Below are 13,394 nucleotides of genomic sequence, written 5' to 3' on the forward strand. Positions count from 1 at the left end.
AAAGGGTTATTCCTCCCCAGGTGCATCCCTCTGCACTTCCCTTTGTTGAACTTCATGTGGTTCCTCTCTGCCCATCTTTCCAGCCTATCGAGGTCCCCCTGAATGACAGCACAGCCCTCTGGTGTATCAGCCACTCCTTCCAGTCGTGTATCATCAGCAAACTTGCTGAGGATGCACTCTGTCCCTTCATCCAGGTCATTGATGAAGAGGTTAATGGTACTGGTCCCAGGACTGACCCCTGGGGGACACCACTAGTGACTGGTCTCCAACTGGACCTTGTGCTACTGATCACCACCCTCTGAGCCTGGCAGTTCAGTGAGTTTTCAGTCCACCTCACTGACCACTTATCTAGCCCATAGTTCATCAGTTTGCCAGTGAGGATGTTATGGGAGACAGTGTCAAAAGCCTTGCTGAGGTCAGGGTAAACAATATCCACTGCTCCTCCCTCATCTGCCAAGCCAATCACCTCATCRTAGAAGGCTATCAAGTTGGTAAGGCAGTTTCSCCTTCATAAATCCATGCTGACTACTCCTTATCATCTACTTGTTCATAATATGCTTGGAAATGATTTCCAGAATTATTTGCTCCATCACCTTCCCAGGGATCCAGGTGAGGTATGTCATCCATAAAAAGACAAAGGGTATTTTGCAGATGTCTTTTTGTATCAGACAAATGGCCATTTCTCCTCCATGCCTATTTTATCCAAGCCATGCTAGTTTAGGGGGAAGGGGCTGATTCAGGAAATGCTTGCAGTTTCCTATTTTACCTGACAAAAAGCACAGGGTAATTGAGTAATCACTGGTGTAAGTACTTCTGGTGGTCCATAAAATGATATGCAAAATAACTGTGAATTAACTCTCCTCTCAGAGAAAAGAACCCTTTCCACACTTATCTGGGAGGCAAAAACTGCTCCCAGAGCTTTGTTAAATTGTTCATACAGCACCATACTAAAATGATGATTTTGTAAAATTAATTGTGCTTACAAATAATATTTCTTCATCTTCCATCCCAACCATGAGAGGTGAAACCATGAGGTATGAAATGGTTGATGGGATTTATTCACAAAAGGATAGGTTGTCCTGTGATGCTGAACTGCTGTGAGACCTTGCTGCACAGGACCTGGGCTGAGAGAAAACAGTAAGTTCTCTCTAAGCAGAAAAGGAGGAAACGAGCAGCACGATAATTGACTTACATGTCCGTGCTTTGAATGGATTTCTTGGCCTTTGACTTACTTGTTTAAACCCCCCAGCACAATGCAGCTTTAGGAGGGTAGATTCCTACCAAACCAGGCGACTGTGAGCAATTATTAGGTATGCAAAGAGGGAGAGTCCCTTGGAGGTGGCTAGCTGTAACATTGTCCCTTCTCTTGGCTTGCTGAACCCATCTGTAGCTCAATGTGTTAAACTCGCCACCAAGCTTGCGGTGTTCATGCAGCACTCGGAGCAGCAAGGCTCAGGACAGCCTGGAGACGTGGCATGCCATGGTTGCACAGACAGCAACCGGTAGCAAGCCCTAGCATGGCGTGAGGCAGTCGAAGGAGGCTGCAAGGTGGATGGCCATCATCTTCCTGCGACTAACACCTCAGAGGGGCAGCTCATTAGCTGGCAGCTTAATTAAAATGCCTTTGTAGGACTACACTTGACAGAGGTTTTCCAGAAAGGAACAGCCAAATCAAAGAGAAAATACTTGAAATTAATTGAGCTTAAATTAAGTGAACTTTCTGGGGGTTGATGAGTGGATTAGGAGTAAGTAAAGGAGAAAGATGGCAGGAAATACTTGTACTATCAATTTTAGATGTCCAGTTTGAGCATAATTAAGAGGACCTAAAATTAGATAGGCACAAATACCCCCTTACGTAACTTTGGGAAGCAGGAGCACTCTGAAGGCATGCCCAGATGCCTGTGTCTCAGCTTTGCTAAAGCTCCTGAAATCTGAAAGGCGAGTGGGGGAACTGGCGGAGATCTTACTGACATACGGTATCAGTCTATGATATGGCAAAAGACCGGATTTACATTTAGGTTGTGTTTCTCCATTACAAACAAGTTGTGCTTGCACAAAGATTGGTGGGCACATGGAGCTGGTTCTGTGACCTTGGGGGAGGAGAGACAGCAGGGTTTCTACTCCAATTTACATCACTGGCTCCTAAAGGACTTTGTGCCAGGGGAGGATTAGCGGTGGCAGTTATCTCTGTCCTGCCCCCTTCTTGCTCACACCTGCCTCACACAGCYGATGCCGGAGGCAGCAGAAGCAGCAAAGGGAAGCAGAATCTTCCACTGAATTTCTCATAAAGATTAAGGGTTTCTTGTTATTGCTGGTGTCATGAAACCCAGCCTTAACATAGCATAGGTTCTATCCTCTAAAATTCAGTATCCCTTGCTTGCTTCCTCAAGAGTTACTTCTGAATTAAATGCTTTGATATTTCATTAAGTATATAATCTGGTTAGCACTGCTCATGTAATGGCAGCTTTGTTTTACTGGAGGAGCAGGACATCACTTGTTTAAACTGCCTCCTTAAATATTGACAGTAGACTGCACACGTGACCACTGGCGTCCCTATCCCTCTTGGGGTTTCATGACTTCGTTCAACCCAGAAAAGTTTCCAGTCTGGCAGAGAAGACAAATCTCCCATAGGCAGCCCTAGTCAGAAATTAAAAATGGCATCCCTAAATGACACCACATTCCCAATTTTGCTATATCAGAAGTATTAAGTGATATATTTTTAAGTTACTTAAATGTGAAATATGATGTTCATTACCTTTGGAGGACCATGCCCACATCACAAGGTAAGCACATACTGTGAACTCCTTCACTGATTCAACAGGCAACATGGACAAAAAATTCTTATCCCAAGAAATCACTGACAATAAAAGTGTGCAATAAACATTTTACCTTTCTATTAAAAACCTGAGAGTGATATTCACACTTTTGTTCATTTTTAAGCCTCCCTCCAGCAGCTAATGGCATCAGAAACTACTAGGAAATAGAAAAATTGGACCTTCAGCAGAGTTTTAAAAAGATACATGCTTCAGGCAAACAGACATCAGGCCAAGGGGAATAATGGGACCCACATTCGATTCTTGCAAACCTTAACTTCCACTATAAATATTTTCTAATTGTTACAACTATCCAATCTGACCTGTGCTTAAATTCAGTGCAATTTTGGCTTCCAGACTTGCAGATACACAATTTTTGCTACTATTCAGTGTTTGAAACAGTAGTAGTAGAGAAACATTCAATGGTACTTTTCTGAATGTGATGCCAGCATGGAAGCTATGAATAGCACGATGCAGACTCTTGGGGAAGTCATGGATGGCAGCAGAGGTATGTGCTGCATTTAGTCAAAGAGCAGAAGGAGGCTGAATGAACTGAGTTTGAGGATGAAGCAAAGAAACAGACCTCTTCTCTCACTCCCTGCAGCTCTGGGGGGAAAACAAAGGATTTGTAGACTAACAGAGGCTTGCCTATCATGTCAGCAAATACTTGAACATCACGGATGTGTTTAATAATTCTGGACCAAATATACAAGCTCCTACTGGAAGAAGCAGAGGCTGTCTGGACAGAGTAACCCGGGTGCTCTAGCACTAAAGAATATCTGATGACAAATCCCATGGAAACATTGGGTGGGTTCCTACTTCTGGTGTTGATATCTCATCCTGTTTTTCTTCGTCAGAAACTACTAAGCAACTGGTTAAGAGGAACCACTCAAAAGCAACACTGACCCCACCGAACTGGGTCTGAGCCCATGTGTGCTGTGGTCTGTCATCCTCTGGGACTATCATTTGGTGCATACAGTATGATCCTCACAGTTAACTTTTTATCTGTCAGGTATGACTTGACCTTGTTCATCTTGATACCCACTCCTGATCTTTGCTTTGAATGGGGAGCACCAAGAAGTGACCTTGCTCTTGGCGTGCCTGGTGTTTCCCCTGCAGTCCGAGGTAACTCCCTGGCTCTCCAGACTCCAACCTGCCAGCCTGTCTAATCTGACTGTCTTGGCAAGCCTAAGTACTCAGCAGGACCAGTTGCCCCCATCCAAGAAGTCTTATGTAGTATAATCCATTATAACCCGTCCTGATAGTGAACCACAACAGCTTTTACACTTTAACTCTTTAACACTCTTTGTAGAAGTATGGCAAAAAACAATGCCTTTCTAAAGGAAAATGCACAGTGAATAGGTCCCAGCAGCCATACGGACCGAACAAGATCTACTAACTGATCTGAGGCAGCTTGTTTCATTACTACTGCATGCCTATATTCTCAAATTACCATGTGTAGGAACGATACCTTAAAGCAGTATATGTGACCCCAGACAGTGTAATAGACTGGAGGGACACAAAAGAGAAAATCAGTTGTTATTTATCCTCCCCCCACCACCCCCTGCCCAAGAAGGCCCAAGAAAAACTAAATGAAAACAATTCAAAAATCTCTTAGTAAATCTGTCTCCTCAAAACCTGCAAGACTCAAGAGACTTGATCATCCACATCTCTTGAGAAATTACATTCCTTTTCAAAGGTGCAGGATAAAAAGTCGTGTGTTTCCGTCCCTGCTATCCCTTCTGTTTAGGCCGACTGCCTGTTGTGCAGACAGGTTGTGCTGCGGTTACAAGGGACGGCGTCTTTTAAAGGTGGTCTTGTAAAGTGGCCATGCCGACTCTTCCCAAATTCCCTCCTCCCCACTGCGAGCTTTCTGCCCTACACAAAAAGTACTCTGCAACTCACAAGCAAATGTTTTCCTGAAAAATGATACTGTTTTTCATTCTGAACCTGGCACACACTTAAAAAGAAAGTTTGAGAAAACTGAATAACAAATTGCAGTTATGTTATTGCAAAGTACTGTCGCAGGGATGTTACATACCCAGACCTGCACGAATGTATCGGACACTGTAATATTAGTTTAGGGATTAAACCACACCTTAAAAAATTCTGGGACCCAAACTGTATCTGACTACAGAATAGGGGCGTGTGACATGGACTCAAAAAAATTATGTCTACGTACCAGATGTTACTTATCAGCTTGTTTCTGATACAACTTAGACTTATTGCAATCAGAAAATGGCATTTTTGCTATTTCACAGGAACACTTGTGTTTTAAGACCATTATTCAGTATTTTGGCACATTTTTATTGTGCTTTGGCACAGGGTAATGTACTAAAGATATATCCTGAAATCCTTCTTTCCCTATCTTGTATGACTTGCATGACTACAGACGTCAATAAAATAAGAAGTTTAGGATTTAATCAGTAAGCTGGTACTGTTTGCTATACATGGGAGTATGAAAATGGAAAAAAAAATAAATTAATTACTACTTTGAGAATTCTGAACTGTATTAGAACTGAAAAGAAAATTCATACTGTTGTTCTACTGATTTAATAGACACACCGTAACTCATTGCAAACTATAAAAAAATTACAAGAATCATCCGGATGTCATCCTTGATACATTTGTTTAAAAATACATAGTAAAAAAGTTTAAATAGTGCTTTATTGGACAAAGCACAGAGCTGAGTCAGAAAAAGTATACTCCATTCTTGTTCCTTTGCCACTGATTTTGCTACATTAGAACATTAATTTAATCTTTTTGTAATAAATCTTTCCAATACAAAAACAGTGATAGGATTACTCCCACTGAGAAAAATTGTTTTTTCTCCATCAAGTCTGGAAGCATGCAGAATGTTGTTAAACAGATTCACACATTTCTTGTTAGCTGACTACTTGTCCACAGTTTTGATTTTTGACTTTCTTTGATTTATGAAATAACTAAAATTTGGCAAGAAATTCTGCAAAGACAGGATTTAGAACACTTTAGAGCTGCTTTTCCCACTCTGACTTTTCTGTGTTAACCCAAAATCCTTGGGCTGAGTCAGAATCCTTACTGGGATGCTGCATTTGGCACAAATGTTCTTGAAAACATTTTAGCCCAACCTGCATTATCATTTAAACTGCTGTGATCTCTAGTGTACTTCATCCATTACCTGCACAAAATACACTACTGTAGGTAATGCTCAAGAGTCAGACCATGCGATTTTTCTCATTCATTCATGACCAATATCAAGGATTCTGCTTTTTGGACATAACATTTTCAAAAGTATTTAAATATTTTCAGAGAACATGCCTTAGTATCACAAGTAACTTACTCACTTAGAAATCTAAGTCTTATTGAACATCAGTTTTATTGCTGATGCAAAAGCCAAGTAGGACCTTGCTCACTCTCCCATCCTTCATTTGTTTCTACAATGGCTACAGTAAAGGAGCTGAAAACACTTTTTCCACTGGCAAAATTTTTATTAAAAATGAAACAGATATAACTCCAAATGCATGTTGATTTGCTGAATAAGACGATTACAGCTATCTCCTTAAATGGGTAGTCAAAAGCACCTTCTACAAAAAATAATCATTTTTTAAGACAAAAGGTAACTGTTACCCTACTGGGGGCTACACTTCTGCAAAGGTCAAAGATGACAAATAATCAGTTTCCTTTGTATATATGAGTGTATGTATATATATATATATATATATATATTTGAGTATATGCTCAATTTACACTCACTGCTCTGATAAGAAGACATTTTGACATAAACTCCATGTTGTATTTTCTTAGCTATTCAGAAAATACTCTAATGTTTTCACACTGCTGAGAACTCAGCTTGGACTAATTCACTAGCATACCTTAGCAATTATACACTATGTATTCTTAGCTGCATGTAAATTGTCTGAGAAAATATAAGGGAAAATAATAATGACAATTACAATTACAATAATAATAATAATAATAATAATAACAATAATAACAATAATAAGTTTCAAAGCCCCATTCACCTACCATACCAAGGGCCCTTAAAAACACGGCCTTAACCTCACCTTAAATCTAGGGAAAAAAAGAGATAAATAGGTTTGAGTATCTTGCACTGCCGTAGCGTGACTCAGGAAACCTGCAAACTCTTACTTCTGGGGGCAGCTTTTAGTTACTTAGGGAGGTCCACCTCCATAGAGCCTGGGGGTAAAGCCTAATTTTATAGACATCAGTGCGCATTTTACAGTTAACTCTGTCTGTGAAATGGCTATACAAAGGGAAGCGACCTCCAGCCAAAGCCTTAATTTTGCAGACCTACTTCCTATGTTGTCCAAATGGCGACAACTCTGCACACATACCCAGTAGAGGGATACCGAGGTTTCTGGACCTCTGTAACTGTTTCTTCAGTAGTTTCTGGACTGCAGTGTCCTTGGGTACTCTTCCTCCCCATACTGACGGCACAAGGAGATGAAAGGACACTTTTGTCCAGCACTCAGCATCTATGCAAGGCAAACAGGTCACGGGCTCCTCCGAAGGAGCACCATTCTTCCAGYGCACCCCACTGCAAGCTCACTGCGAGGCAGTGCGGGGAAAAAACACAGGTGCAAGCTCTCTGGGACACACCCGGGAACAGCACCCCCTTCTCATGACCATCAGCCCTGTTCTGCCCACTAGATTTGACAGCCTCATGCAGAAGACAAAGTATATCTGGCTGTCATTTTTTTAAGTTAGGATCAGGATCCAGAGATACTTCCTTAATAAAATAGTAAGCTCTTGTATGAATGTTGTGCTCCTGTCTTTTAATAGTGTATAGTACAGCACAGAAGATGCAGAACAACAAGATGCAAAACTAAAACCACACTTCCATCCCTGCTTTTCTGGAGCATAGTTTTTTCCCTTGAATATTCAAGTCTTTCATCAGAATTTGTAACTGAAAATCAAGAAATAATATTTTTTAGTGTACAGTTATATCTGGAGCAGCTTAAGTGTTTTCTTATATTTTTGAACATCTGGCTATACTTTCTAGGTACTGTTTTTTTCCCTTTAGCAACACTCACATCATCTGGGTCTTCAGTTCTCGTTATTTCCTTAATTCTCTCAAAGTGACATATAGATACAGAAGTAATTAAACTCCCCTTCATAAACATTAGCTTTTCTCAGCACATAAAATGATGTTTTTATCTTCCCAGAGGGGAAACTAAAGAAGATTTTGACCATTTAGAAACTAGAAGTTTTGACACGAAGAACCTCCATGTGTTACTGTAAAGTACAGTCTGATTTGAACAGCATGAATGGCATTGAGATTATTACAAGTTTCAGGGGACTAACAGAAATACCAATTGCAACAATCAAGACTCCTCATGGACACCTGCTCAGGGACTTAATTTTGCTTCAATGGGCTATTACCAAGGCTTCTCTAAAAAACTCCCTCTTCCCCCCCCCAAATCAATTCTGGATCAATATAGGCACACATGCCCTGTACAGAGTCTTCTGTTCTTGGGACAGGATTAAAAGATTCATTAGTTTTATGATAGCTTGGTTAAAAGATGGAAATTAAAAAAAAAAAGAGAGAGAGAGAGAAGATGCACATCACACACTTTAGATTTATTCTGCTTAACAAATTCAGCATTTGCAAAGGTTTGACAGAAGGGACGCAACTTTTTATTGATTATCACAGTAATCACAGCTGTAAAGAGGCCGAAAGAACCTTGCTCAGTCTCTGTGAAAGATCAATTAATAGTGTGCTCGAGCAACTGCTTCCAACAAAATTCTCTGCAAATTTGAAGTGAAACTGAGGTAGTAGAAAACATGAGCAGATAAGCAATTTTTAAAAATAACCCTGTATTCTTTCAACAAAACAAGCAGAAAACTGTAAACAGGGCATTAAATGTATCAGATGTCTGAGTACTGAAATAACTCATTTAAAGCTCTGACCTAGGTACAGCAATTATCATTTAAGATTCTTTCACATTATGAAATATATATTCCTTTGCAATAGTCTTTGCAATAGTAAGCCTCTATCTTCTTTAAGTTAATCCTGTGTAGCAGTTTTTTATCAAAATGACACATGGGAAAAGTCTATGAAGAGTTATAAATTTATTGGTTAAAACACAATAATATAAAATTAGCCTAAAAAAGACTTTAGAATGCTACAAAATACAAAAATGCACATTATGCACAACTACATTTAGTCTACAACTTAATCATGTTCTCTACAGCTTCCTAGTGCAGGATTATTTTTCTGATATTTCCTTTATTATGAAATACTGTTCAAAGTATCAAATCAAGACACTTTCTACTGAACGTACAGTTTTATTGCACCAGGTGTTAATGAATATTTCCTGCACAAAGGAAAATATTTCAGTTTTCCGTGTTATTAATATGTTTAAACAGGCTACTCTTGACTACAAAGCCACTTTAAAAACAGTAAATGGTGTCGTTCTCTATCTAGCTAGTTAAATCGGATTCATTTTGTTTCTGAATAACTGCAAACAGGAAATTTGGTCTTAACAGAAAAATGATATTATATAGGTAGAACAGACTCTGTATTTTTGTTCTTTATTTAAGTGACTTTAAAGGAATATACTTTTATGGAGAATATATGCTCTACATGTGCCAGTTCACTTGTCTGACTTCAGAACAAGTAACACTGAAAACATTTTCAAGTGGTTGTTAGCATTTTGGGCTCTTTTTGAGAAGTGATACCTGCGCTGCTTACTTGAAAGCAGAGGAAGAAATTCTGAAAACAAGCAATGATTTAATTCTAAGGGAACAGATACTACACTCTAATTAGCTCTCACAAACATATTGATTAGATGAACTTTTCGGCTCCAGAAGAATCTTTATTGCATAGCTATATTCTTGAATGTCCTGTCTTTTTTGCTTTGCATAATCAGAAACGACACAGTTTTCATTTAAAAGAGAGTAACTCTATTAAATGTAACCTTTTTCCCATACATAATTGCAGTTCTATTTTCAAAATATTTTGCCTGAGGCTGAGTTACTGAGTAAAGAGAATTCACATTTAGTGATAATGAGGACTCACACAAATTGTTTGTATGTAAGTAGAAAACACAGATTAAAGCTGAAGAATATATACTGACGACATTTCAGAAGAGAAACTTTTTTATCTAGATGTACAGTAAATGAACTCAATAGCCACAAAAAGCAGAAAACAAGCAATATATTTGCAAATGTCTTTTATAGATTAAGAAAAAGTGCTTGGAAATCCTCATTGTTCACAGAAAACCTTACAATCACCTAGCAACCTATGTTACTGCTGCTTTCAATTTTGAACAGGCAGCCTTCACATTCAAAGATGTATCTGAGCCAACTGATGCAACTGCAAGTTTAAAGCAAAACAAAAACAAAAACATAGTTTTTTTTGGTATTTAAATAAATTGCCCCTACCTTTCTTCTGAGAGTACGATGGCGACTGCACTTGAGAAAAAGTAGGTTTTTCTTCGGTGAAATATTCAGGTTGGTTGTACTGATTCAGGGCCATGTCCATGTCAGAGTACTCGCTTTTAAACACGTTTCCAGGGTAACTACAGGTATAAGGCTGATTCACCGCCCAGGCCTGTTCCATATATATGTTGTTACTGTGCAGGACCTGAGCATCACAACTGCTGTAACCCTGATTATCTTCGATATATGTGCAATAATTACTGGACTGCATGTAGCAATTGCTCCCAGCAGCTGGGTGCACTTCACATATTTCTTGCATACAGCAGTTCATTTTGTTACCCTATCTCAGCTCCTACTTTACACACACACACACACACACACACACACACACATACACACACACACACAGGCATGCATACACATGGAATGGGAAAGGAGCAATGAATATACAACACCACCAAAGTCGACTGCAAAACAGCCAGTTCTACTTTGGAGCAGCACCTGATGTGCTAAAATCCTATTTATATCGGGATGGCTTGTGAACTCCCCTGCCAGTCAAACATATTGGGAAGCAGATTTATGACAGTCAAAGGTCTTAATCTGTGACTGTAAGTTAATTCCACAGGAAGATGGCAGGCAGGTAGCAACAGCCACCAGACAAAGGAGCAGCGTCCCGACAACCTCCTGTTCCACTGTTTGTCTGCAATAATTGTTTTATAAACCATTTCCAGCCTTTTGCAATATGATTAGAAAATGATTACTAAGGCGAGGACACAGTTATGTCACTGTAGTTGTCAACTTAAGTGTGAAGCATTATAAAGACTGCTTAAGAACTCCCAGAGGGGATACACTGAAAATCCTAAAATCAATAATGCTGTTTTTCAGCATTGAACCATAGAAAATCCAATAGCGCTGTGTTGATGACCCAAACAGTAGTCTAGTTTTACAAAATTTAGCAACTTAATCTGTCATYGACTTTATTGATTTTGTTTTATAGAACTACATGCATGAATCTCCCCAGTCTTCCACACATATCCTCCCTACTGCCTGTTAATGCATTTACAGGAAAGCAGCTTTTTTAAACTTCAGTGATTTGGGGAGATAATTTCTATTTAGTTCAACAGGTGGGAAACTTCAAAATAATTTGACTTAATCAGCAAAAAGGACACTGCTTAACTATTACCAATAAACTAATTGTTTTGCTATTTTGTTTCATGATCTTTTATGTTTCAGTAATGAAGTACTTTTCTAAAAGTATTTTTTGCAACAACAACCTGAGCACAGGAAGGAGGTTTTCTTGCTTAGTTTGGCTCACATATGAGCTATGTACATTTCAATGCCATTAAAACAAATACTATATGATCCTGTAATTGCTTAACACACCCCAAACATTAATGTGGTTCATATATTGTGTTTGATCACCCATTATTTTTTTTCTAAAGGATTTTTCAATACTACACTAGCTGCCTTTTTTTTACTAGCTAAAGTATGGTTTTTTTGCGGCACAGCATAAATACGATAAAACTCCTGTGAAATCAGTAACAAGATGTTATCACTCTTTAATGTCTGTTCTTATTATTAGAAAGCAGAATTACTGATTTAATAATGAAGTCTTAATTTTGTTCTTTCACTCATTTTAAACAATACACAAGATTGCCAAAACTGCCTGTACGTTGGCCCCTTTTCATCTAGACTTTTAAGTATACCTCCAGCAACCTAGCTGAACATAAACTCAAATGGTCCTCAAAATTCTGTGAAACACATAAGAATCAGCACTGAACATGTACATATTTCTCCCTAGCTGGTATTACTAAATATTTCAGACTATTCTAAAGAGCCCAAAAACAAATGTTCTCCCTTTTTCCAATGCACAACCATAACTAACCTTTTTAAATAATGAGCATTGACAATTAGTATGCAGCATATAGGTTAGGAGATCTCAGGGTAACTGCTTCTGAGCATCAGAGAAGTTGCATTTTACTCTTGGATTATTTTTGTTTTCCTAACTATAAAAGAAGCATCTCTAAAACACACCCTTAGTAACTCACAAAATAATAATGCATTTGTTAAGTCAAAATGATCTCTATTGAGATCAGTTCTACTGAAGTCAATGAAGTTATCTCCAGAATGAACTGGAAGTTCATTCTGGAAGTTTACCACACCGAGAGTGTAGTAACACTCTCATCATTTAAAGTAACGACTTACTCCATTAAGATTACTTAGAGAGTTTTTACTGAAATCTCAGAAGTAAAACACAAATGAACCTTCATTCTCAGTGCTGTTTTTACCAAAGATCTTACTCAACAGATAACATTGTGAAATATATTGTGATAAAGCACACATTAGAAGTTAATTTTCATTTTAGTTCAAGTCTATGATCTAGATTTTCCAAACAGTAGTTTTGTCTGAGATAAAAAGCATGTCTTAGGCAAGATCTGATTTTTCAAGAACAGATGCTCAGCACTTCATAAAAATCATGCCTGTGTCTCAAGGTAAGTGCTCAGTTATTGAGAACCTTTATAACTATGGTGATTTGCTTGTGCACTACATTTTTATCAGCTACATTTATTCATATGTCCAGAGATAAAAAGCCTATTTTCTTTTATTTTCCAGGAGAAGAAAAAGCCTTATGTAAAAAAGTCATCATAACAAACTGAAAACACATGTCAGAAAGTATTGACAAATATTTGTCAGAAATGCTTTTAGAAGTGCATTCTCTGTTTAAGATTTATAAGTTCACAAATATTTTAAATTAATGTTATGCTTTTATCACAGTTTACTTCTGTGAGAATAAGATTTGAACTTACATAGATTTCCTAAGAAACTCTGCAATACTTGTTTACATAGAACCCCCCAAACCCTACCTATTTATGTGACTGGTTGGTAATACTGTAGTACATACAAATGTAATACCTACAAAATCATAACGCGCTGAGTTTAATTCTCCAAACTCCCCAGAAAGTAAACATTCAACATGTACAATACGTGGAGTTTTCATTTACCACAAAATGATCTCCACTGCAGCTAACAGGAATTTATGYGAGATCCTGCATAAAGGCGAGGCAGTATTTTACAGGTTAGCAGAGCAGAATACCCACATGTTTTTACCAGGAGGTGGTCTAATCCAAGAAATTTGACTTTCACTTAGCAGATCACAATTGCCTAGCACATTACAGTTTTTTATTTGGTTTAAGACCC

The 13,394-nt window shown here is 38.4% G+C and overlaps 1 protein-coding gene across 10 annotated transcripts in view; it reads right to left on the minus strand.

Moving 5' to 3' along the window:
- Window positions 1-13,394, minus strand: part of THRB (thyroid hormone receptor beta) — a 175,545-nt gene that overhangs the window by 22,719 nt on the left and 139,432 nt on the right. Inside the window, exon 1 of one of the 10 annotated variants that reach the window (XM_026057257.1) lies at window positions 10,200-10,546. The exons of the other annotated variants lie outside the window; for them this stretch is intronic. Coding sequence (XP_025913042.1) covers window positions 10,200-10,527 — 328 coding nt within the window. The 5' untranslated portion in view covers window positions 10,528-10,546. Of the gene's footprint in view, window positions 1-10,199; window positions 10,547-13,394 lie in introns of those variants that run through there. 10 annotated transcript variants of the gene reach the window in all.

The sequence above is a fragment of the Apteryx rowi genome, unplaced genomic scaffold (genome assembly GCF_003343035.1).
Source record: "Apteryx rowi isolate R43461 unplaced genomic scaffold, aptRow1 scaffold_138, whole genome shotgun sequence".
Lineage (NCBI taxonomy): Eukaryota > Metazoa > Chordata > Aves > Apterygiformes > Apterygidae > Apteryx > Apteryx rowi.